Source organism: Xiphophorus couchianus, chromosome 22 (genome assembly GCF_001444195.1).
Source record: "Xiphophorus couchianus chromosome 22, X_couchianus-1.0, whole genome shotgun sequence".
In the NCBI taxonomy this organism is placed as follows: Eukaryota; Metazoa; Chordata; class Actinopteri; order Cyprinodontiformes; family Poeciliidae; genus Xiphophorus; species Xiphophorus couchianus.
The window spans coordinates 21914801-21941917 of NC_040249.1; the positions used below are offsets into that span (position 1 = coordinate 21914801).

At 37.1% G+C, this 27117-nt stretch overlaps 1 protein-coding gene across 1 annotated transcript in view; it reads left to right on the top strand.

Moving 5' to 3' along the window:
• The first annotated feature begins 3025 nt into the window (after positions 1 to 3025).
• The window catches only part of adgra1b (adhesion G protein-coupled receptor A1b), a 198753-nt gene continuing 174661 nt past the window's right edge, over positions 3026 to 27117 (top strand). The window contains exons 1-2 of the mRNA XM_028007742.1: positions 3026 to 3748; positions 27040 to 27111. Of these exons, the coding sequence (XP_027863543.1) occupies positions 3531 to 3748; positions 27040 to 27111 (290 nt within the window). The 5' untranslated portion in view covers positions 3026 to 3530. The remainder of the gene's footprint in view (positions 3749 to 27039; positions 27112 to 27117) is intronic.

Here is a 27117-nt window from a genome sequence, read left to right on the forward strand (position 1 = left end):
AACTGAGACACTGTAGACAGTTTTTTTAGATGGTCAGTGTACAGAAATGGATACAAAAATTTTATTTGTAGTTCCCAAAATAGCTGGGCAGACAAAGCCAAACATTTCTCAATATACAGTGTAAATGTCTGTTCTTGAGAACTTATAGGTTCCATGAACTTATAATGATTTTTTTTAAATAGGAGAAAATAGTTTAATTTGATTATGATTTCAGATCATGGTAAATCATGAATGTTGCTCCTCCATTTAGGAAAGAATCAAAGGGGGTAGTGAAACTCTTAGGAATGATAAGTGTGAAGGATGTGGAGAAAAAGAAAATGTAGAAAATATTGATGAATTGTAAAACATATGAACTTTAGAGGGAGCAATTGAGAAAAATAGTAAGGCTAGTACAGGAATGGAGTCTTAAAGGAATATTGGGAACTGAATGGAACTTAGAGGATATTTACAGATTAGGGAAAGAAATAGTTATCTTCATAATCCAAAATTGAAAAATAGAGTCCAATGGATGTAAGGTATTGTTGCTACACACTCGTAGGGTAGGTGGCGGTATGCACCTTAAAGTTGCTTGCGATTCGTCATAATAGAAAAGAAGAAGAACTCTATGCCTTACCAGATACATTTTTCAGTCATTTCTGTCTTTTCAGCCAACACAAAGGCAAGAAGATTAGTCAACGAGCCCTACATCAGGTCTGTAAGGTTATTTGCGGAAAACAACGGATAAAAATCAACAAGAAAACCGAAGATTTTTGCCGCCAGAGGAAGAAGGAGGGGCACAACGTCTCATTGGCTGCATCGCTGTGTCTGACGCATTTTGCACGCGCAAAAGCGGGTGAGTAATGACTTAAATAATACCTGTTTGAGAAAGTCTGCCTTAAGGAAAATGCCTAAAAATAAACATTAGCATAAAAAGGTGCTGAAATGTAAATACAGCAGTTTCTGCAGCACATTTTCATTCTTCCATAGAGCTACCATTGTGATTTACACACATAAAAATCACGTCTGCCTTTAGTTATTGATCTTTGATTTTACTATCATACAGTGTCATTATGACGAAAACAAAGAATGTTCACAACCAGCTACCTTCATGCAGACAAACTCCTGATATTTGCCATTGGTCAGAATTACATGAAGTTGGCTGCAGGCCTTGATCCATTTCTGGCCTTAGTCCAGACTTCACTTGGGTTTTGGAAATGTAATAAATTGTATTCCGCCCTGTACATGCTCTGGATAATGGCTATCGGGATTTCATGTTCCCCACTGACAACGTTGGACCATGATTTCCTATTATTTTCCTGGAAAACTCTATGACTTTAGGCTAGTGCGTTAGCAATCAAGAAGTCTGGCAACGTTGTAGGAGGTTCAGATAAGAGGCGTGTACTTCCCGACAAATTCCGACCCTATTAGTTAGATTCTGATAAACTGCCTAGAATGATTGACAGTGTCAAACAAAGATCACCACTGAAGAAGCTGATTGTTTAAATAGGGTTGTATCCTATCCTATGTTGTATGCATATTTATGTAAAGTTAAGTGGAAGGAAAAATTGTGGTAGAAATGGGCTACAATTCTAACCACAGACAGAATTAAGATTCAACATATTTTGAAAAGCTTTCAGGAGATTCACAGGATGTGAACTGCAGTAGGACTCAGTTTTCCAGAACCACAACAAACAGATGTGTCCTAAACATGATCTACAGCCGTCACGTTACTTGTGTTTATCCACTACTCAACCAGAAACAATGTCAAAAGCTTCTTCCCCGAGGCAAGAACAAACCAAACTGGAGTTTTGTTCAGTGGAAAAAGCAGCAGATCATCTTTTCAGAACTATTTAAATGTTGCATTTTATTTGGAAAGTAGAAGTAAAAGCAATCATGAACACCCAACTCAGCAAGTCCTCCTCTGGCCCTGTGCACTCTCCTCCCATGTGCAGTTAACCCGGCGTCGCTTGTTCTTCACCACATTGACCAAGTTGGGAAAGACAGTACTGACTTCAAAGAAATAATATAAAATAAAATAATAATAAAAAAAATTTGCAAATCCATAATTTCTCATAAAATTATGGATTTTATAGCGTTGTTTGTATCTGGGACTATATAGCCGCATTCCAATAGATAGCCAATAGATTAAATTATTTTTCAAGGAAAAATAGTTGAATGTTATTTGTAACAATTTTGGCAGTACCAGCCTAAATTCATAAAGTTTTGTAAAATTAATAGTTTATCATAAAATTTCCAACATGTTCTTAGAATACAATATCTACATGTTGAATAAAATAAAGCTTTTTCAAAAAAAAAAACAAGCCAAAAGACAGTCAATATTTCATCTGAAATGAACTCAAATAATAGTAAAAAAAAAAAAATCATACCAAACCCACAGTTTATCTTTAAAATTCTCCTCATGTGACTAAAAGTGAAACTATTAATGGTCTCAGAGTCAAGAGGAAGAGTGGAGAGCGAGACATAGAATCCAAGTTGCTTTAGATCCAATATGAAGTTTCAATTGCCAAGTGCCATGCCAAAATTTGGGGAAGCTTGTCCTCTTTTGGTGTTAATTCCAACAGGGAATCTGTGTAGTATTGTCAAGAGGAAGATAAAAGAAACCAGAGCCAAAAATGCTCTTAGATGAGCTAAAGGCTATTATTAAAGCAACATGGGCTTAAAACCTCTGTAGAATACATGAACATGCTTTTAGTTCATTTCTGTGATTAAAAACAAATTGAATGTCAGGACTTTATAAGCTGCAAACGATAATCATCAACAATAGAAGGAATACATTTTAAGGATGTCACCTAATAAGAGTTTCGCTTTGTGACTTGAAACACTAAAATAAATAATTTTTGACGTTATCTGGCTTCAGTAAATGCACCTGTACACAATACTTTACTGTATATCAAGAGGTTTGGAGCAAGAAAGGTGGCCAAAAAAACTGTACTGTTGTAGAGGAAGAGACCGTTTAATGTGCTCATTTCACACGTCATTAAAAGTGGAGCCTGTCCGGAGACTCTGGACACAGCGGGGGAGGGACTCTCTGGACGCCACATGCGCAACAAGTCCGAGGGCGCACAGTCTGCAGCGGCGGCAGCGGCTGGGATCCCGGCGCGCTGCGGCTCGGAGCGGAAAAAGGACTTGACGCGGACCACGAGGAGGAATTTTGATTGGCTGATTCATCTTCATTCTGGTTTGCGCTGAAGGACGCACAGCCGCCAAGTTTATCGCAACTTTTGGACGTGCGTCACTGGAAGTTTTCGTTAGACCTTCAGGCATAACGAAAACGCTTTGGAGTTCTTTTAAGAGCATGAAAAGTTTACAGAAGCGGGATTATATTTCTGGTTTCCCGGACAGAAGAAGTTCGGCAGAGGATTTCAAGCTCTTTGTGACTCAGCAGGTGACCGACGCGGTGTGACGCTGTCTCGGCGTTTACTCCACTTTTACTGAACGCGATGTGAGATGGTCCCGACTTGTCACAGAGGCTGGGATGACATAACTTGAAGAGAAAAAGGTTCCCCCTTTAAAAGCAGCGTTAAGCCACGATGAGAGCGCTAGGTTTCCTCTGCCTAACAGCCCTGCTGTGGGAGACGAGCCAGAGCAGCAGAAACTGTCCGGACCTGATCGTTGACAGCTGTCATTGCTCGGCTGAGAGGTCCAAGGAGCTGAGCAGGCATCACGTCCGAGTCAAAGTGCTGTGTGATGATGTGGACCTGATGGACACCCTGCCGCCCAGCTTCCTCCCAAACAGAACGGTTTCCCTGTAAGTAGGAGCCATCATGAGTTAAACATCACTGACAGCTGAGTAGAGTCAGACGCCTTCACAAAAATCTAAACAATTTCACACTATTATCTATTGTATTGGAGTTTGATGTGCTAGAGTAACACAAAGTAGTGCAGCTGTGAAAAGGTGGCAGAAGGATTCATTGTTTTAAAAGAAATCTATAAATAACCTGAAAAATACAACACACAGCTTCTCCCTCCTCTTAAGTGGATATTTTGTATTAAAACTTTCTTTCTAGTAGCTTTGTAAAATCTAGAACTGAAAAATTAGCCTATTCCTTTATGTAACCTTTTTGAAGTCCCATTAGACTGGATGGAGGGGATCTGTTAACATCAATTTTAAAGTCTTGCCACAAATTCTCAACTGCAATAAAGCCTGGACTTTGACTGGACCATTTTAACAAACAAACTAGCTTTAACCTAAGCCATTTTATTGTATCTCTGGGAGTTGGAGTCTTCTAATTATTTGACTTGTCAAAGCCACTTTGCAGGATTTTATTTTGTGTCTGAGTAAAGGGGGCAGGATATAAAAGTGTCGCACACTTTTATTTTTCAAATGTTTGAAGATAACATACCATATTTCTCCCTCTACACAATTCCAAATAAGTTTATGGTAGTCTGTCACATCAATTCTAATATAATAAATAGATGTTTGTGGATGTAACCTGACTGTATATGAAAAACTTAAAAGCATACGAAAATTTTTACAAGACACTGTATGAATTAACTCAGCAGGAATTTGTTTTGCAAATTCATTAAGAGAATAATAGTGAGGAGTAATCACTTTTTATATAATTTCAAGTACTTAGTGGATGAAATTTAGCTGGTTTCAGAAAAACTAGTTTCTGATGCACTCACACACTATGAAAATGCTAAAGATCTAACATTTAAGAGAGGACAGAGTTTTAAAAATGGACATGTCAACAGTTTTCTTAGTTTAAATATTTCTAATTGGGCTTAAAATTCACACCAGATGTCAGCAACAACTCATGTTATCCACGCTTAGAAATCCATGACTTAGGGGATAATTATTGAACACATGTAGAAAAGGATGTTCAAAAAGGTGTCGAAAGCCAAGAAACCAGCTGAAATCTGTCAGTACTTAGAAACTATTCTTGCTGCTTTGTGCAAACAAATATTACTGGAAACATCTGCTTAAGTCGATTGGCCAAGGGGGGTATCAACGTAAATCTATAACTTTCTACTCGTAAGGGATTTAGAGCCCCAACCTACTTGCGCAAATATTTATTTATGGCTATTTAAAGTCTGTCATTGCTGAAATGAGGAAAAATATGGTGTTCTTTCTGCTAAAAGATCAGAAAGCACTTGTGAGGAGAAGACATCTCTCCAAGGTTTTGTATGTGGCACAAAATATCACACTAAAGTTGCACTGACTGATGGGATGCTTTACTTTCTTTGAATTTTTGATGCAGTAAGCATCGCTCATTAAAGTTTCTTTATTTGAACTTAATGTTTTTAAAAGATTTTGTGAGAACAGGAAGGGCAGGCGAATGGTGCTTTTATAGTCTTACAATTCTGCTTGACAAAATCCGTGATCTGCTGCCTTTAGATCCTGATTGAATCTGGAGTCTCTCGGCTCTTTGCATTTTTGGTCCTAAGTTCTCCATAGGCCAATCCAAAATATGTCCTTATGTCAACTGCTGATTAATTAGGCTGTTGAATAGTCAGATATCAGTTTTTTATTTATATTGGTAAATGACTAACGTGTGAATCTGCTTAGATTTGTTGAGCTCTTAGCTCCCTCTGACATCACTGATAACTATCATGCTGAAACGTTGATGATGCCTGTTGTTCCATCTGGATCTTTTCTCTCTACCTCAAGTGTGTGTTTAACCAGTTGATTTGTTTGGTCATTTGAAAAGTCAATACTTAAAAGCAAAAAATGGAAAGACCATGGAAGTTTTTTCTGTGTTTAGTAGATAAACGTGTTTAGTGCTTTAGAGAATCTGATGTTGTGCTTCTGGTTGTGTCAATCTAGGCTGGTATTCAATTAGCGGTAAAATACTCTAACAGCTTCCCAGAATGTAGTGGCTATCAAGAACCATTTGTCTTTAGTTGTAGTCTGTTCACTGATTGTTCACTGCTCAGAGGTGATTAATCTGAAATCTGATTTCTTGGTGCTTCTCTAACTTGTTGACTTTAGTGCTCTGTACCCAAGCCTCGAATTAACAGAATTATAAAAGGTAATGTATATGACAAACAATACATAACTCGGAGAGTTGCGGTTTTCCTTCTGCTAAATATCAGATTGTATTTGTGATTATGCATGCATCTGGTGTTAAAATATGAATTATTTTAAAGTGTAGTTCTTTATGTGGAAATATTTATTCCATCATTGCAAAACCCTTCTTAAATGTTAATACTTCATCATATGATTTGGGACTTAGTTTTCCCATTTCTTACTTTTAGTGCTGCTTTTGAGCTGCACCTCTCTTGTTTTGTCTATGTAAAGTGCTCACTGTTCCTTGTGCAACGTATTATTTGCATTGCATTCAAAATTATTCAAACACAAATCTGGCAAGTCCACAACTGAGAAACCTCCTTTAGCATTTAGTCCTGTCTTTTTTTGCAGATCAAATAGCACTTCAAATGCTAAAAGTATTGATTACCCTTCCCTGCTTATCACCACTCTGTCTCTTTGCAGGTGCACTGAAATGCTGTGAAATTAACAGGCTGCTTTATTATTAGAAACTAGATGCCTGACTTTGGTGGGAAAAAGGGAAATTGTAAATGTAAAGGTCCTTGACGAGTCTGAGCCAACGACCACTCGTTCCAAGCCACAAGCAGGGCTGATTAATGAAAAACACTTTGCATACAGCAATTTATTTAGAGTGACATTTCCATTCTTTTATATGGGGAGTGGTTAATGGCTTCGTTTTATTTTTTAACATTTGTCAAAATGGAAATATTTCATTGCCCACAGTTACTAAAAAGGGGTCTGTATGAATAAATGAATTAAATATAAAGCATTTTTCTTTCTTAATCCTTTATTTCTGAGGTTACCAGTGCAATTTAGAATACAGTGAACCCTCGTTTTTCGCGGGGATTACGTTCCAAAAAGAACCCATGATAGGCAAAATCCATGAAGTAGGAACCTTTATTTTTTTTACAATTATTATACAATGAAATACTCCATAATACATTGAACCCAAAGAACAAAACCTTTTTACAGGCCCAAGTATTTGTTTAACAAATAAAAGTACTGTATAAACTTTTTTCTTTTTTTTACAAATAACTACTGTACTGTAAAATAATAATTTTAATCATCAATACGAAGTGAAGGCTTCAAATTGCGGAGATCAGCACCGCCCCACCGCGACCCGAGTCATTGGATTAGAACGGGAGAAAATGAAAAATGATTATGAAAAAAAATACAAAGTACAGTAGGACAAATAGTGACTCACGTGTATTTCACTGCTCTTCTGACTGAGCCGCTGCATCCTGACTCCGCTCTGTAGCGTTTTTTTCTTCTAAAGCCCGCGGTGCAGGTGTGTTTTTTTTCCCAGAGAAGAACATAGTTATCGGTAGTTGTTGTTGCTCTTTTTTTCTTCTGGGCAAAAATATTCTTGCAAGAGAATGTGCTAACTTAAATTTGGCAAGCTGTTTTACGTACGTGTACATACTAAACCGCAACGTTGTTGACACACAGGTAGAGAAGAAGCGGAGAGACTGTGTAGCCAATCAGAATGCAGAACACAATGCACGATGCAAATCCATGAAGCAGCGAGACCGTGAGAGGTGAACTGCGATATAGCGAGGGTTCACTGTATTACATTCAACGATTATCAGGATGTGTAATGTAACCATAGGGCTCAAATTAGGCATTTTTCATGGTGGACTGATTGTAAGTTTGTAATTTTCTTAAATCCATACAGGATATAAATTAGACAGACATGATTTGACATAATAGGTGTGGGTGCACTTTCTACAATATTTTGTTAAATGTGTTTTGGTCATCTGCAGAAAAAACACCAACAAACGTTTGATGTAAGTTTAGCTGTAAATTTGACCACTTTTTTTTTTTTTTTGCCAGAGTTGGTTAATTTTTGTTAGTTTCATCCATGGAGACAACTTTTAATTATAATTATTAACTGTATTTGAGGTTGGGGCCTTGCCAGAAGCTTAACGTTGGCCTGATTTATACATTTCAATTTAAGTGTGGGGATCAATGTGTCATTTTGTTCAGCGATGTGCCCACATTTCAATAGATGAATATGTTTTTCATCCCATGAGGGAATTTGGGTACCCAGTAGCCCAAGAGTCCAAAAAAACACAATAATATGTGCAACAATCTAAACGAGCAAGGTATATTAGACCAAAAACATTCTTGAACTACTAGTGAAATCACATCACCCTCAAGTTTATGAGCCCCTCCCATCACCAAGGTGTTGTACAGTCTAGTGTACCTCCCAGTCCTCCCAGTCCTCCAATGCAGTGAGATGAGCCTCTCACTGTAGTGGCTTCTCTGCTTCACCAGGATGTTATGGAGGGAATGGTTACCAATATCCATAGTGACCAGCATTGTGCTGCTCATCCTTCTCTCCTCCACAGTCCCCAGGGAGTCCAAGCTACTACCAAGTAGTTCTCCACTATTATTATTATTTCAACCACTAACAACAACCCTTACCCTCAGCATGATTCTACCACCACCATACTTAGTTGGTACAGTGTTTGTGGGTTTATAAGGTTCCTCCAAACAGTTTACATTGTGTCCAAATACCGCTCTCTAGTTTCATCCGACCATTAAACTTTCCTCCAGAAGACATTTGGCTTGTATGACTTGTAGTTGGGGACAACTGTGAATTTTAGTGATATGTTCCAGTTTCAGAGGCTTGAGCATCTATTGTTCTTAAAATTATTAAAAACATTCTTTCATCTGAGAATCACGTACGGCTGAGATTGTTCAAACTTGGACACAATTGGGTTCTCCAATAAGACGACTATAAAAATCAGTGTTAGAATGGAACAAGCAGATTAGTATTAAGTTTTTGGAATGATTGCTTGAGACTAAGACAATTAAACTCTGTGGGTGTTTGGTATGAGTTACCTATATAGTAAAATATACTGTAAGTGCATTTAGTTTGAGTTTTTATATTAACAAGTAATTAATGGCTCTGCTTTCTGTTCAAAACTGCACATTTTCTTGGACAATAAACAACATTACAAAACCTATTATAAATTGGACAGGAAGAGAGAAAAACAAGGGTGAGAAAATTATGATGAGATGCTAAGATTCAGAGAGTAACATGGAGCTTGTGAAGGAGTCAGATGTTACAGTAGATATCTGTATTGGTTGCAGAAGTGTCCATCAGAGTACCACCAAGACTCCAGCCATCCATCTATCCATTTTCTGTACACCTTTGTCCCTAGCGGGGTCGGCAGGGGTGCTGGTGCCTATCTCCAGTGAATGTTTCGGGCGAGTGGCGGGGTACACCCTGGACAGGTTGCCAGTCCATCGCAGCCATCAAGACTCAACAAATTTTATTTTTGACCAAAACCGAAAGCAAGCTTCACTAAGCTCCACGTATCTCTGCACAGAGTAGAGTTCAGTTCTCCACTTGGTTTAGCATAGGGCAATAATGTTGTTGCGCGATGCATTTAACACACATGAATGCGTTTCAAAGCTCAGCACAGCCAGAGTTATTTTCAATCTAAATGGCTAATTAGAGAGCTCCAGTCTTCCAAATAAGCTCCAATAATCTTAGAGGAACCTTAACAATGCTGTTTAAATTACTTCTCTCCTTGAAAGACAAACCACTACAGGAGTTAGAATGTTAACAAAATGTCAGCAAAGGCATTGATACTATGTTTTTACAGAAAACGAAGCTATTAACCCTCCTTTGCATGCAGAATCTTTAGTGACCCCAGTCACCAGGACAGTTTAGTTTCTCCTTAAAGGTCAACTGTGAGTCAATAGCTGCTTCTATGAACCTGCAGGTCTGTTATGTAGCGTTCGGTGATTAGGGGCAGCTATTGCTGCCTGCTGGTGGATTGAGAGGCTGGGGGCAGCCTCTATCAGACTGCCCCATGGCAGTTGTGGCTTCAATGTAGTTTCGTTAGTTTCATCCATGGAAACAATTTTTAATTATAATTATTAACTGTAGTTGAGGTTGGGGCCTTGCCAGAAGCTTAATGTTGGCCTGATCTATACATTTAAATTTTAAATTTTTCCCTGCACCTTTGTAGGTGCAGGAAAAAAAAATTATCTTACAGAAAATCACAAGTCTTAAATGTGGAAATTCTGAATCAATTCAAATAAATCTCTAGACTGTTTGAATAAAAACACTGGTTTCTGAATCAAATTGTGACCCTAAAAATTAAAATAGAATCCCTAGACAATAAAATATTGGCACCTGTAGTAGCGCATCACCATCAGCATGTGAATGGGTGAATGACTGAAGGTAGTGTTAAGAGCTTTTGGGTCATTTGGACTAGATAAAGCACTATACAAGTACAGGTCATTTATTATGTCTGTGTTTTTATCCTGAATTTTGATGGCTTTTTTTGTTAAAGATGATCTCTCCAAAGATCAATGATTGTTGAGGCCATGACCTCAACCCAAAGGGAAATTTTATGGACTATGCTGCAAAAAGAAGATCGCCTAATTTAAATGAACTCAACCGTTTCTGGGAGAGTCAATTTCAACAGCCCAAAAATAAATGTGAAATTCATGACACTGATGAGTGGATGTTAACTGACTGGCATGTCATGACGTCCATGACCTTGCTTGAGAGAGTTATGGTTCTATGTGTGGGTGTGTGGGTGTGTGTGGGGGGGTGTGCAGGGGTGTGTGTGTGCGCGCTTTATGCTATGTTGGGACCCCTGGGGATCTGTGGAGGTCTAAAGGTCATCTTGCCCTATGCCTTGCTGAACTAAATCCTACAGCTAAGTTGTGCAGGAAGCAGTTTTCCTGCATTAGGAAACGTGACCTTTGTCAGGGTGAAGTGGCCTCCCCATTCACTCTTTTGTTTAGATGTGATGTGTAAATAAAGGAAAGCATGTACATACCACTCTCTCCCTGAAAACTGCTTGATTCTCTAGAATCGCTCCCTGTATGCTCTTTTCTCACCTCTTTGAGGAACTTGTCCCATCGTTTCCTGAGTGACAGCTTAAGCACGGATGTGTCACTTTTGAATGTTCTCCCTAAGAACCAAAAGCCATCTCTTGTTATAGGCACAGATTGGGGTATGTTACTGGGCTTTTTATTACAGCATCTATAAAATGTTTATGAGGAACAGGCCCTTGCAGCATTGGAACACCCTGCTAGTGCCAAAAAGAAACAATTCAATGAGCAAATCAAGGAGCAGTAGCATGAATAATAGAGATGGAAATGAGCTGTATGCAGGAGTGAGTCAGTAAGTCTCTGTGCTGCATAGTGCCCTCGATTAACACCTGTGCCTGTGTTTTCCTTATCATCCGTGCTGCGGGGAGTGGAAGTTAAGGAGTTCGGCCTGACAGCTCTGTTGACCTTGGGACCTATCGTTTGTAATTGTTTCTGCAATTTTGAGCAGCCGCATTCCTCTGCAGAGCAGCAGCCCAGATTGCAGCTGACACCCATCTTGGGTTGTGCGCTAACAGGCAGACACGTCACTTATCAAGAGATGTGGAGGAGCTGGTAGCTGAAGAGACAAGGGGATAGACTAAAGGTGGGAGATACAGGCAGGCAAATCAAAATCCAGAGCAAGATGGACAGGTGTGGCAGAAAGAATGCTGGAAAATCTGTTTGAAGTTTCACCTGTTAGCTAAGACTTAAAACTACTAATATCACATGTTGTCACATTAGAGTCACAGGGGAATGTTAGAAAATGAAACACAGTTTTCACTATTTTAAGAGCAAAATATGTAAAATGCATAGCTTATAACTGGAATTCAGCCTTACTGTGTCAATATTTAGTGAAACACCTTTCACTGTAATTACATATTTAGCTCTTTTGGAGTTTGTTCACACCATTTTCTTTTTGCAAAATGATTTAAGTTCAGTCAGTTGGATGTCAGCTGTGAACATCAATATTCAATACTTGCCATAGATTTTCAATCCTCATCCTCATTCCTGCCATAGAAAAACATTCCCACATCATGGTGCTGCCACCACCAGGTTTTTCTTTAGCAATTTTGTGTATGTAGAGAGATGTTAGGGCTTGTGTACAATGGACAAAGTTTCATTACTGAAATCTCAAATATTGAGAGCTTCTTCGTTGTGTTTGTAAATAATTCACTAACTGCAGTTGAAGAAAATTAATATTTCAAGGTCAGCATTTCCTGACCTTGAAATAGAAATAGAAAAAACATGTATTCAAGGTTAGGATATTATAAAAAAATCATAAAATAAGTAACTAAAGAAATCTACATGTAAAGTCAATTAATAAACGAAAGAGTCAACAAATTGGTTTTGTAACAATGAAAAGAGGAAAAACATTTTGCTGTGACAAATCATAAATGGAACCAAAATATTTTCACAAAACCAATGTGTTCACATTTTAGTGCACCAGGCTGTAAAAACATTATATGCATGTTTTTTTATTTTTATTATATTCAATGAATAGTTAGTTAATAAATCAGTCCCTTTTTAATTTCGGGGGTTTTCACAGATGGTTTTGTATTGATGAGAGCAGTTTGCTGCTGCTTTCACCATACTTTCTTTTCTCTGCTTCCCAAAACATAACCGCTTTAAAGAAATGAGTTCAACCTTTCAAATGGAAGGAAATCATTCATCAGATGTGTGACACTCAAAACAAGAGAAGACTTGCAGAGCAGAATATGCCAAAAATAATAATATAAAGCAAATATATATTTTTTAAGTAATTATGACGTTTTATCCCTGTTTGGATTCAAAATGGAAAGATTTGCTGATGAGTATGTGTATGTTTTCTAATTGGTATATTGTTATGAATGTTGGCCAAAATGTTTGGTGTGCACCCTATGTGGTTTGTGGCAAACTGTAAATGAGACTTGTTGGTGCTTTATTTTTTATTTCTTTTATCCCGCTTAAAAGTCAATTTTTTGGGATTGTTGTGTCAACAAATTCTCCTCGAGCTGCGAATCTCTCCATCTCCTCCACAGTTCAACTCTTTGGGTGGTGCTCTGAATATTGCCCTCCTTGCTCTTCTGTCAGAATGTTAATTTTACAGTTTTGTCAAATGCTATTTACTAAGTAGGTAAGCTCTGAAGCAATTGGTTACATTAAGTTTCATTCAGAGGTGTCTGAGTAAATAAAAGGGTACTGACATGCCTTACTTTTCAGAAAACAATGTATTCTCAGCTATGTACTGCTTTGTAGTCTGTCACATAAAAGTCCAATAACATTAAGGTTTGGGATTTGTAAAATTCCAAATGTGAAAAAGTTTAAAGGGTATGAATACCTGAAACGTTTTTACATCTACATTTGCTCTCACAGGCTATTAGGCAGATACACACAGGATTGTGCTTTGTGCATGCAAAAATCTCAGCTGCTAAGAAAACCAAAAACAGATCTACCTCCGCTGTGTCCCAGGTGAGGTGCTCAATTTGCATACTGTTTGTGCTGTTTTTTATGATTTACCTGCTGAGTGTGGAGCATGTGGGTTTAATTTAACTTTCCCATTTTGAATGTATGTGCAAACATATTAGTCTAAATTTTTAAAAAAAGGGTCCCACTAAAATATTTTAGAAATTGCCTGCTCTAATACACATATGAGGCAAAGTTAATTTCTTTAAATTATACATAACACATGCTGCAGAACCTAGAATGTAAACTGTTTTCTTCATTAAATCCCTAAAATTAGGTTAATAAACTGCTGTCAGACCAAGGGAAGACACAATTTAGCTGTTCTATTGATCTAATTGAAAAAGCATCAAGGCAAGAATTAAAGTAAGCCTTTGTAGTAATAAAAAGCACGACTGCCAGCTTAAATGCGAAATTTGGCATGTTCAATTTTTATTTTATTTGATCATTCTTCTTTTGAATTAAAAAAAACCTTTTGGCATTTAATGTTTCATAAGTTTACCTTTATTTTACATTGTATGTGTGAAAGTGTGCCTGCACTCCTTTTGAAGGCTGAACTCGCGTGCGTCATGCAGTTGTGATTTGACGTTGGCAGAAAGTGAAGAGCTGCACCAATGGCCGCTTTTAGCAAGGAAATAAGTCACAGTCAGTTCATTTGTGCTGAAGATGTTGGTTTTGAAGACGCTGGTATGGATCAAATATATGTGATGTGCAAAACTTGCTTCTCTGTTGTGTCAAAACAGAGTAATAGAATAAATCTGTGGAACTTAAAATTCAAATCTAATTTATTTACATGTCAATTAGGTTTTATTACCTTAGTTCACTTAAGTATTAAGATTTTTATTGGTCAAAAAAACATCACATTATCAGTAATGAGTCAAAATAATTCCTATTTATTTTATGTATTAGGCAATTTATTGATACTTTTTTTCTATTTTATTTTCAATGTATTACTTCTGGGTTGCACGGTGGAGCAGTCAGTTTTGCTTTTGGCCTGCAGGGTTTGGGTTTGAATCCCAGTTTCTAGTCTTTCTGCATGGAGTTTCCAGGTTCTTCCTCTGCATGTGCGACTTCTCTCTGGTTACTCCCGCTATCTTTTTTCTTTGCCTTAGATCGGTGATATACTTTTTGTGTTTAGTTTTTAGATGTTGAGGTTAATTTGAATAAATACTGTCATTAAAAAGTTGAACAAGAAGGCATCAGTGAGGTTTTCATGCTCAGGGTAGTTCACTGCTCTTCTATTTGTTGTCTTCATACTAAATTAAGGCTTTTCTATATTACTGCTTGGTCTGTGAGATTTTGGAGATCCTCTTAATCTTTTGTGAAGGAGGTTTAGAACGCATGAAACAGCCAAATAAAAAGCAGCTCAAGTGTTGTATTTTGTATATTTTGCTACTACATTGCAGATAGTTTGTTTGAACATGTACTGAACAATAAAGAAAAATTTAAATTGATCTACTTTTGTCATTTTAAATAAATATAGCATGACAGCATATCGTAGATATTGCATCACTATAAATAAAATTGTGTGTATTCTTTTCTCTGCCCCTCTTTTATTCACTCTATCTTTGTTATTCTTCCTCACTGTTATTCCTCGGGGGCTTTTTTTCTTGTCTGCCGAGGTGCTGTTTGTGCTCTACCCTCTTCAGAGTTCTGAGTACTTATCCATGAATATTTTATTGCACGCACACACACATACACACACACACACACACACCCAGCCCCTCTATGTACTCTTGTGCATTAGCTCATTGACAAACCACGTTGGCACACAGCAGATCAAGAAACGGAGAGTGTAAAATGCATTAATGGCTTTGACACACATCGACACGGAGAGCCTGCTGTTAATCTACACAGACACGACCGAAACGACTCTGATAAAAATGTTCTATGTGCCGTCATTCTGAGAGGAGTGGTGCCTGTTTCGTCTTCTCTGCCCCCCTGTTGGCTTCTGCTGTGCATTTTCCAGTGAAACCTTTTCTGTTATAAAAAGCAAAAGGTTTCATCTTTGGATGGGTGAGTCATCTAGGCTCCAGAGGGGGGAACACTTTTAGATCCTGCCACTTTTTCACTTTGCAATTCCTAAAGCTAAGAAAATCTGCCCTTGTGTTATCGGCGCTCCCTCGCAGCTTGGCCCCAGCCTCACTGTTCTTGTCTATCTAATAGCTAGTGACAGATGAAGTTAGTTATAAATTGTAAGTATTTTATTGGGTCTTCCTTGACATTTCAGTGCAACTATATTGTTATATCATCAGGAACTGGCGCAGACCTGCTGACCTGCAGTTGAGCTGCCTGAAGTTGTCTGGTCATCAATCATGTGGCGCGCTTTAAAGAAACAGACGTTTTGCTTTAAAAAATAATGATTTGATGATCTAGAGATCACAACTGCTGAAGAAGGAGGTTATAAATTGGGTTTGAATAACCAACAATCTGCCAAAACGCAAGCTTACATGTGCAAAATATTAAGCAATGAAGGATGGTGTGTGTGCTATAGATACTTGACAGTGTTAAATACCAAAGTTATGCAAAAAGCCATAAATTAGAAGGAGCAAAAGAGGTGAACTCGGAAGCCTGTTGGTTTTTCCCGTTGTCTGACTCACAGTAAAACATCCTGAATAAAACCTCAGTGCTGTCGTGTATTTTCTCCGTGGGGAGTGATTGAGCTTCCCTGTCTGTCACACAGGAGCCGTGGTGCCAGCTGTGTGTCCTGGTTTAGGAGCTGATCTCTTGATTCTGTTTGTGTGCAACCAGGCAGTTTCAAAGTGAGCCTACATGTACAGAGCTGTCTGCTAACTAATAGGTATTCTTATCACTCAAACTACCTCTTTTTATGTATTTTTCACTGTTGTTTTAATGCTGGTTATTGTGTAGCACCTGCTGCTCAGAACTTCAACTGATATTCATGTTGTGCTCTTCCCTTTTTTATGTAGAAGTTAGAACTGTCAGTGTTTTCATTAAAGCTAAAACCTGCTGTTAGACCCTTGAAGTTACGTATCCAAGTCACTATGTTACTATTTTCACCATTTCACAGAGGGGTGATAGTAAAACAGCATGTTCGTCATCTGGAACTTTGTTTTTAAAACTTTCTTTCCATATTTGTGTCTTAAACTAGTTGACATTATAATCTCTGCTGGATTGGTGCGTTAGATCACTGCAGTGGACTGCTTCTGCGGGAGCTATTTCTGTTTCCGTTCCCCTGTAATAATAATCTCTAGTCAAACATGTATGCTGCATGGCAGCCAGGATGGTTTGCAGGGGGAGAACTCTGGTCAGACCTCCCAGAAATATCCCAACAGTGGAGGAGGCTGAAGAAGCAGAGCTTAGCTGAGCTGATATGAAATCTGGGGAAGGAGGGATATGAATTTCATAAAATGTACCTTGGATTCTGTTATTGTGAAGCAGCAATAATGTTTGGTTATTTTTCTTTGTCTCTAAGAAGAAGTTCATTGTTATTATTGAGTCATTTCTTTTCTTTATTTTTGATAGTGTAGGTCAAAAGATCCACTTTTGCAGTAATTGACCAAGAAATGAGATGCATTTTCAGGAAAATTATTCAAACTTTATTAATTAATGAGAGAACTATTTAGTTTTAATCAACTAAACCTAACATTTTAAATGTACTCTAAATGTATTCATCTAAAACATAACATCCTGAAGAAATGGATTTTTAAGAGCCTTTTACATCTTTATGGAAAGTAATTTCTTGCACCTGGGTAATAGAGGGATTTTTTACATGTTTCCAGCCGGAGCAAAAAACTCAGGAGGATGTAGAGTTTATGGTTGATGAGCAACATAATGTTAAAAAAGAATCTGTTTGTATCATTGTGTCAGACAAACGTTGGTCTTAGACTGAAATAAACTGTGTTCATTCAGTGTATTTCAAATCTGATTTTGTCCTTCTCTACGTAAATTACCTTTTTAGTTTTTCCTCTTCAATCGATTTTAGACACTTTTAAGTAATCAAATTCCAGTGTTTGTTTGAGATTTTGTTCAAATGATTAGATAAAAAAACAAAAAAAAAAACAAAGCACAATTATATACTTTTTATTTACATGTACAAAAGCATGGAAAAGTTTGCTATTTTTTTCACCAATTTTAGGAAGTGAAACTCATTCAACATGGCTTCATCACACATAGAGAAAAGTTTCAAGTCTTTATTTCTTGTCATTCTGAGGATTATGGCTTACAGTAAAAGAAAATCCCAAATTCAGCCTGTCAGAAAATTAGAACATTGTGAAAAAGTAAAATATCAGAAATTCATGGTGTCACAACATAGTCAGCTAATTAACTCAGAATACCTGCAAAGGTGCCTGTGACTGCTTCCTGTGTGGGTCAGACTGCAAACCTTTCAGTGAGTGACATCCTCCACAACAGGAGAAGAAAGCCTGGAATTAAACACACTTTTCAGAATCCTGAAATGTATGTCTATAATATCATATGTGCATTAATATTTTGCGATTTTGTTTCACTTTTCTTAGACTCTGAATGTTGGGTTTTTATTATCTGCAGGTCATAATAATCAAAATTGCAAGAATAGTTTTAGCTATTTCACTTTTTTTTTTTTAGTAAAGCTGCATAATGAGTTTCACTTTCTTTTCTAGATGTACATGTATGTTAGATAATCATTTGTCTTCATATTTTTAATGACATTTCAAATTTGTCTTACAACTGAATGCAGCATCTGGCAGTCTATACAAATTACATCTTGTGTATTTCAGAGTAAACTCTTTGCAAGTGTTTTAAACATTTTATTGTAGGATATTTTTACAGTTTTGATATTAACAATCAGTCCTTTCATCATTTTTTGCACAATAATTTAGTATATTTATTTATTCCTTTTTTTCTTTCACTTTTAAGAGCCTTCACCTTTAAAGGTTTGAGAGAAATTCTGACTCCTTGGAAAATGACAAAAAGTACTCTTTTTCAGCTTTTTGAACTTTCCCTAATTTGTTTCTGTTTGGGCTCTGTAAAATGTTCTCTTTCTCTTGACCTCAACTCTAAGTCGTACTTCTCTCATTTAAAAAAAAAAAGACAGAAAAGACTCTTCTAACAACCAAGCCTATGGAACTTAGACAAAAAAAACCCACTGACTGTACTAAGACTATTCTCTGATCTGCACACACCAACGTTGTGCAGACAATTTAGCATATAACTGAAAATAAATTGGATCCTAAGGGTTTTTATTGGCAGCCATTCAGAAATTATTTTCTTCTCTCTGAAGGATGTCAAATATAGCAGTTTGGACAAGTTATTGTATTTTTATTGCTGTTGTTACAAAGAAGTAAGGTGTCATTGTAGTTTTGATTTTTTGTTTTGTCTTTTGATAAATGTTATACAATTAATCTACTCATAGATTCCTTTTCTTCTTTTACTTTAAAGAACTTTTAAAGGTTTGTGTGAAATTCTGAGTTCTTTGACAGACGTTACTCTTTTCATCTTTTTTTTTTTAACTTTTCCTCATTTTATCTGGTTAAACTCCTTAAAGTAGTCTTTTTCTTATCTTCAACTCAAAGTTGGACTTCTCTGATTTAGAAACAATACCTTTCCAATAACCAATCAGAAATTAATTTATTCAGATTTCTTTTCTCAATGAGAGATGTCAAAGACAACAGTATAATGGACAGATAATTGTATTTTAGCAAAAATAAGGCCATTGCTGAAAAGGTTTCATTCAGTTAATAATTAAATGATGGATATTTCATTAAGGTCAGTGTTAGGTCTGGATCTTTTAAAAAAACCTAAATTTCAGTTTTAATTAGTTTGTGTTTTTCATTGGCTCGTTTTCAGATGACCGGATCAACCAAAGTTTTCAAAACAAATATTTTTTGGTTATGTTGTTCCAGATATTTTCAGTATTTTTACAGAACAGGTTAATATTATAAATAATGCTCTCTAGAATAGTTTGATTGTATTGCAAAATTATTTTAGCAGCAGTAGGAATAAATGGTATTTATCTAATTCAAATAAAAGCAGTTAGATAAATATATATGTTTAGTTTTATATCTTGGTGCATTTTTATGGAAGTATCTCGTACTGTAAAAATCTTATTCTTAATCCGCTGTTCTTAGTTTTTTCGGTCTATTACTCTCCTTATGTTTCACACATTAAGCTGTTGTCACTGGATTGTGTGAAATTGATAGAATGAGTGAAAAAATCAGCAAGCACAATTTTGAAATACCTTCAGAAAGCTGAAAAACTGTTGAACTAAGACCATTTTAAAAGAGTGCAGATTTTTTGGCTTATTGGAAGCAATTTATAATGAAATGATTTAATCAGCCCACAGTATTTGGCTGTGGCTGGAACACAGTAAGCAGTGACATGAGCCATTTGTTGCAATCCATAGAGACAATACTGAGTCTGTGCACTCCTCCCTTGTTGAAAGCGGCTTATCTACAGAGAGCACAATTAATAATATAAATAGACAGTTGAAGGGCTCCTCCAGAAGTTTGTCATGGGCTGTTTACACAATGTTCAATTCAGTTTTTTTTTGTTTTTTTTGTCTGGGATTTCCTGGACATTACACAGGACCTGAAATATGCATGCAGGGGTCTGCAAGCAGACGCGGATATACAGAGCAGCACAGGACACACTTGAGTTTGTACAAACATGATCAGTCTGTCCTTTACTGGAAAGTCTTTCCGTTGAGAGAAGTGAAGCAACCAAGGGAGCAGATAGGAGAAGAGATACAGAATGCAGAGGACTGTTTTGGTGTCTTGACTTTTTGCCAGAATACCGCTACTGTTTTTATGTGGTAGACCAACACAAAGTAGCACATGAAAATACATACACATGGAAATAAATAATTCATGCTTTTTTTTTTTTACATTTGTATTCATCCACTTGTACTCTGTTATACCTACATAAGCATCATAAAGACCAAGAAACAGCAGGCATGTCGTAGTTAAGGCTGTGTTGAGGTTTAAAGCACAGATTAGGTTACATAACAATATCCTAAACTTTAAACATCTCACAGAACTTTATCTGACAACAAAGCATGTGGCAACCAATGTAAACCATTCAAGACTTGGACACTCACCAAAACGGAAATGCTGGTCACGGAGAGTGTGAATCAGAAAGTAGCCAAAAGGCCAGTGGTAACCCAGGAAACGTGCTGTAAACATGCCCCCAGATCAAAGCACATTCATCTGAAATCTTTGACAAGACTTGAAAATGTATGTTCAATAAAACTTTACATCCAGTTTGATTGACCTTGAGTTATACAGCAACGGACAATATGCAAACAGTTTAAACCTCTATGTGCAAAGCTGGTAGCAACATACCACGAAAATCCTTCAAAACCCACAGCCGTAATTCATTCGACAATGGCAGATGAATAAAAATACATGCCACACTTTTCAGATAGTTTTTTTTTTTTTAAATAAACATGACCTTTTCACTTCACAGTCACAGTTTTGCTCTACTTTGTGTTGGTCTAACACACTATATCACAATGAAATACATGAAACGCTGCAGCATTACAAAACGTAAAACGGTTAAGATTGAATATTTTCAAACAGAGCTAAAACAAGCTGTGTTATTTCGATAGATTTTGGTGTCAAAGTATTTCTTTCACTGAAAATTACCTGTTTAAACATTTTCTCACCCCATTCGGCCACTTCATGCATGTTGAGGACTGCTGCTGCAGTTTTCTTTTGTTTCAGTACAAACTCAGAGAAATGCAGTTATATAAGCTACAAGAGACTAATTTGTGTGGTATCCTGGGAGAAACTTGACTTACAGTGCCTTAAGTACTGTTAGCTAAGAATAAAGCTTATAGCTAACCTTTCCACTAGTATTTTGATCATTATTTTAGTGATGATTTTCAAGTTGTTGAGGTTGGAATGCCTTGTTGCCATTATCATTATTGTTTGCTCTTACAGTCAGAAGAAACATCTTTGCGAAATTAAAATAATCTGACACAGGTATGAATAATTTTGCGCCTGACCCAAAAGTATGACTGTGTCTGTTTACATTTTGAATACAGATTAGGAGCCGAGAATTTAAACTTTTGGTTACATTGGTCTAATATTACATTCAAAATACGGCTGTGATTATTTAAACTTTTTTTTCTCATGATCTTGGTGAAACATATGAACTCAACACAAAAAGAAAAATCAAGTTATCTGAAATTTCAAGAAACATGATCCCCAGATTTGAAAAGCAATCACTTGCTGCTGTGATGAGCTGGAAATATTCAAATGCAAAGAGGCCGACTTTACAGGATTTAAGGGATCTGCTGCAATTATCCTGCAGTCCGATGCATTAGTGCACAATACTGGCGAGCAATTTCAACAGAATAATTAATGCAAGGGACCTCAAGTATGTATTAGGGGTCTTTCTTTGTCAAATCTCACTTTCCTGCTTTAGGTATGTGCTTGGTCACTTAAAATGATCAAGAATAAACCATAATTTAATGCATTTTTTAAAATCACAAAACTAGTTGAATGTCTATACACTGCATTCATTGCTAGTGATGTCTTTAGATTATAAGATGAGACATACAGGTGCATCTGAATGAATTGTAATATTAAATAATTTTTGATTTCAGAAATTCAATGCAACAAGTGTAGTTTGTTTTAGATTTAGTGCAAACAGTAATATACGTGCTGCTGTGATGAACTGGGAAAATTAAAACACTTTTCTTTTTACTTTAGTATATTCAAGAGTAGAAGTAAAACATAGGCAAAAAATTACTTAATTCGTAAAAAGGCTACTTATGTACTGAGTACTAGCAGTACAGTTTAATCTGATTGAATTAGTGAAAATTATGTAATTATATGGACAAAATATAAAATGATGAGTAAATGTAAACCACATCATTACAACTTAACAAATTCAGGCAGAAGAAATGCATACTTTCAAATCTGTTTTCTACAAGATGGAATATTTAAACCAATATTTCCAGTAAATAATGTTCATGTTAGAACATTGCAAAGTACTTCCAGTGACCATATCTATTTATTTACTGTTTGTTCAGTAGATGAACATTCAATGAACCACCAGAAGTTGACAAGGGCAATTTTAGTTGAAACACTCTTGTTAAAGTGAAGTAACTTGAGGTGAGTAAAGTAGCCAGAGATTGTACTCACATACTAATAGGAGTAAAACTTATTCATAGAAGTTCATTTATATAAAGTTACTCAAGAATATATACCTCTGCTTATAGATAATGAAAACTCAAAATTCAAATTGTTTCTCTTGTCTGGAGGATATTCACAAAGTCCTTGTTTCACTGACATTTAGCACTTGGAAAGGAAAGCATATCTTGCCATCCTGCAGTAGGAGAACTTGCCAAAAGAAAGCAATGCAACTCTTTGGTCAGCAATGTTTCCTCCAAACTTTTATTCAATTTAAGTTCAGAACTCTTCTTGCAGCAGATCCACTGCTTTGTCTTTTGGCAGAAGGATGCAGAAGGATATATTGACTACTAAGGCATTAAACTCCATGCGAACCCGGTGAAGGCAGGTCAACTGTCCACCCCCACTGGACCAACAGAGGCCACTGCAATCATAAACTACTGCCATCCTTGAACTGAAACCAAGTCAGAGAGAGCACTAGAGAGGAGCATTAGAGGTATAAAAAATAATCTCTCAACCTAAACAACAAGACTATTACTGTAATATTTTGCAAATCAGCTTGAATTTTCTGGGATATTGGCTGGGAAATAATAAGTAGATGGTTTGTGCTTTTACAGGCGATCTATTCTGAAACCTTGATGATAAATGGCTCTTATCAGATGTCTATACACTGCATATAGTGGTGATATGGAGTTGAAAGAATAACCATATTTCTAATGTGTTATGTCTGTCTGACTGCTAAATTTATCTGGCTTTTTGATTAATCTTACAATGAAGGTGCATCTTAAAATGTGTTAAGATGTTCTTGGAAGCTTGTATCCAAATTTCAGATTCAACTTTGTGTCCATCCTGATCTCAAGACATAACTTGTTGTTATGACAACTAGCAATAGTCATTGAAGATCCTTAAATACAGTGCACAGTCATTTCACATACACATTTGATTGTCTGGTTATATTAGGAAAAAGATGCTCACACACACACGCAGTTTCTTCCATCTGTGTGACCACACTGACAAACATTTAGCCGGCTGATTTTGCTGCATTGAGAATCTTCACCTCAACATTTTCAGTGGACACACTTTCCACTCCGCCCCCCTGGCAGTTTGGCCAGCAGTTTGCCCACTCAGCACAACTCATTGTGGGACCTCACTGCTTAATCCTAGAGTTAAAATTGAGTATACGTTTCCTTACAGCTCTAACGAGTGCTCTGTCGTCACAGTGGAGGCTAGCGACACGTCCCAATTACCCCCCTCTTGCTAAACCTGGCCAATTATTCCCAGAGCCAGGCTTGTTAAAGGAGGACGGTGCAGGAGGGTGATGGAAGAATCTGACCTTGTGAGAACCTGTGAGTGGGGGTGGTCGTTTGTTGACAGGAGATGCACAACATCACACATGCAGAGGGGCGCTCAAGGCAAGCTGATCACATGGGGCAGGCTGCTATCCACAGCGCCAGAGAGAGAGAGAGAGAGGAAACGGGCCTGCAGTGGATGATTCAAGAGCTGGCTGCAACAATCAATATTTCAGCAGATATAAAAACCGGAATCATCATCCTGTGTGCATTTAAAATGATTTGAAACTTGGGTGCAGAATGAGCGCTATATTTATCATTACTGGCTCCCCTACTGGCCCGAGAGGAGCTTATTCTAGATCTGTCAATACCTTCGCATCTTTCTGGTACTAATACCAAAATGAAAGTCAAAGTAATGAATCTGTTGAAAGTTCTTCATGAATGGTGTTGAAATTATTTCAGTAGAGACAAAGACTTTGGCTTTAGATCCAGCTTTGAAAGAATCTTAGAAGTTGTGGCACATATTGCTTACATGAGACACTTATTTATTGCTTTTAGCCACACTTTGTTTTTCTCAATGTTAATCTTATGAGTTTGGAATGTTTTTATGTTTAAATTGAAAAAAATTAAAACCAACAAGGGCATCTTTATTGGATTTATATCTACAGTAGAGTATGTAGCTTTAGTAAAAAGAAAAGAAAGTCACGTTGTTGTGACAGCATTATATAAGACAGATTAGAGCTTCCAGTACATTAAACTGCTCCCAGTACTAATTACAGAAATACACAACTTGGTCAGAAACAACCAATCAGAGTTAGGAGGAGGGTCTTAACACTCTCAGTCATGCTTGTTCTCTGCTATCCTACAGCACCTTCTCAATAGCAGAGCCTGCCAGGAATGCTCAGGTTAGTTAGAAAGGCCACTGTTGATTTCAGATAAACAGTTTTCCTGTGACAGTAACTTGTTTCTTTGCCATTAGCACATTGAGCAGTGAGTACACAAGCTTGATTGACAGGTTTATGCAAATATGTAAAAAAACAGCTTTTCTTTTGTAAAAGTTACATACTGTAGCTTTAAGGGATAAGAGTGCAATATTGGAACATGTGAGGGCTTAGCATGGTCTGATTTAAACCTGGGACCTACTTCTTGCAAGGCAACGGTGCTACAGATGGTGTAACGTTACGTCCAGTTCCTCATCTAAAGCTCCTTATTAAGGCCATTGTTCATAAACATTCAATTAAGGAATAATCAGTAATTTATTGACTGTGTTATCATAGGAAACAAAAACTTCCTGTTTTGTGTATTGTCATTTTAAAGCAGGGGCTTTCTTTATTTTCAATTTGAAGTCTTGCAGTTGTTGCATTCCTTTGTTGTTTCTGCCTGTCTACCTCTAAAGGCCCCATGAGTTGCTCAGTTCAACATTGACAGACTGAGAGCTATAGGCTCTCCTGGTGATATCTCAAAGGAGAATTGGACTTTTGTCTGTGAAATGTCTTGCCTGAGCTGCAGGTTGCAAATAGTAAGAAAACACCTGATTATATCCACTGAGAGTTTATTTCCTTCGATGGCAAAATTTGCTATCCTGATTCTTTAGATGTATGAGATTTTGGTTTGGATTTGGTGTGTCAGCTCAGTTGTATTTTGAAGGTGAGATATACTTTGGAAATTTAGCAGAGCATTGTTGAGGTACCAGAAGGGAAGGCATTGTATGTTCTGAGTATGTGTTTGTTTTCCTGCCTGGTTTTTTGCTCTGTTGTGTTCAGGTTTGAGAAAAAAATTGAGCTGCAAGACCCAGTGGGCTGAATAATAAGACAAGATGGGGTGGGTGGGTGTGTGTGTGTGTTGGGGTGTTTTGGGCTGTCAGTGAGGACTATTTTTCTATTTTTGTCAGACCAATGCATTACTCAGAGAAACATACAGTTTATCATTTTGCATTCAGCACAGCCATAATTCATTCAAAACAAAAGAAAAAAAGGAAATGCAGAGACAGCTGCCACTGAAATAATCAAAATGAAAGCACAGACTCTCCTGAATATGAATTCATCACCCAAATATTCCTGTTGTGTCTTTCATTGATTTGTTCAGTGTAGTGACGCTGTCCAATGGATGACTGAATTGTGCTGAAATGGCGTTTCTGGGAGAACTGCCATTACACTGATATTTTGACATGGAGAAGCAGAGGATCTTGGATCATTACCCGTTTCAAACAGAAACAGCAATAAACAAGTCTAGAACGTGGCTTGGATGAGTAATTTACATCTGCAGCCTCATCAGACTAAAATCCTTATCACTCACCAGCATATCCAAATAAGATAAACAATTCATCAGCCATTTGACTAGGCAATTTTCAAAAACTTTATTTTTGTCGTAGTTAAAAATGGCATGAGTTGGTTACTGACATCAAGGTATACTAAGGATGTAAAACTTTACAGTTTTAATACTTTGATACCATACTCCTCTTTTCTTTGTGCAAAAATGACTAATACACCTCAGCTGACATGTCTGCAAAACTCCTGAAGTTTGCTGACCTTGGTCTGATCCAGAACAGTGATGAGTCTGATGAGTCTGTGTTCAGTCAGGAGGTGGATTCACTGATCCACTGGTGCGATCAGAAACACCTGGGGATTGCGACCCAGATGACCTCCCCTCCTCTTCTGCTAACATCAATGCAGACCCCACACATTGTGGACATAACCATCACATTTACCATTATACAAAATTACAAATATTGCAAAATTCCTAAATGTGTGCAAAATGTGGCCAATTTTGCACACAAACTTGGCAGGTAAAGCTATTCTGATTCTGATCTTAAATATCTCTATCATACCATTATGATGGTTTAAGGTTCTTTCAATGAAATACCAAAGAAAGTGCCAGAGAGGCTGGAGGGCTCTTAAGCTGAATGATATATGGAGTAGAGTTGCTCCAAACTCAATGAGAAATATTTATTGAAGTGTTTTGGTCATATGCAGACTCATTAAAAAGTGCTTTAACTTCACACCAATAGGAGGCTGTGACACAGATACAAAGTTAGCCTGTTGCAGCATTCTGTTGGTGCAAATCATGGGTATTTGGTTTTTTTTCCACCCCAAATGGTGCCTGAATAATTGAACCATTGTTGATACCATTAAATAGTATCAACAAATCTTAAAAGTCTCAAAAATTGACTCATGCTTGTGAAAATAACTTCCACCTAATTCACCAGATGAAGACATTCTGAAAGTAACTGGCTGTTCTTCACAAGTTATTTTTCACTTTAGGAAAAAAAAAAAAAATAGTGGTGTTTTAGTATTACGGGATGTCTTGCTGTGAAATCTTGTTACATCCCTATTATAAATGTACCTCAGCTTTCTCGGTCTGTCAGCTCACCTTGACTTCTTCTTTTTCTCTCCACTTTAAACAGAAACCTGAGTAACAACAAGATCTCGCTGCTGAGAAACGGCTCCTTCTATGGCTTGGCCGCCCTGGAAAAGCTGTAAGT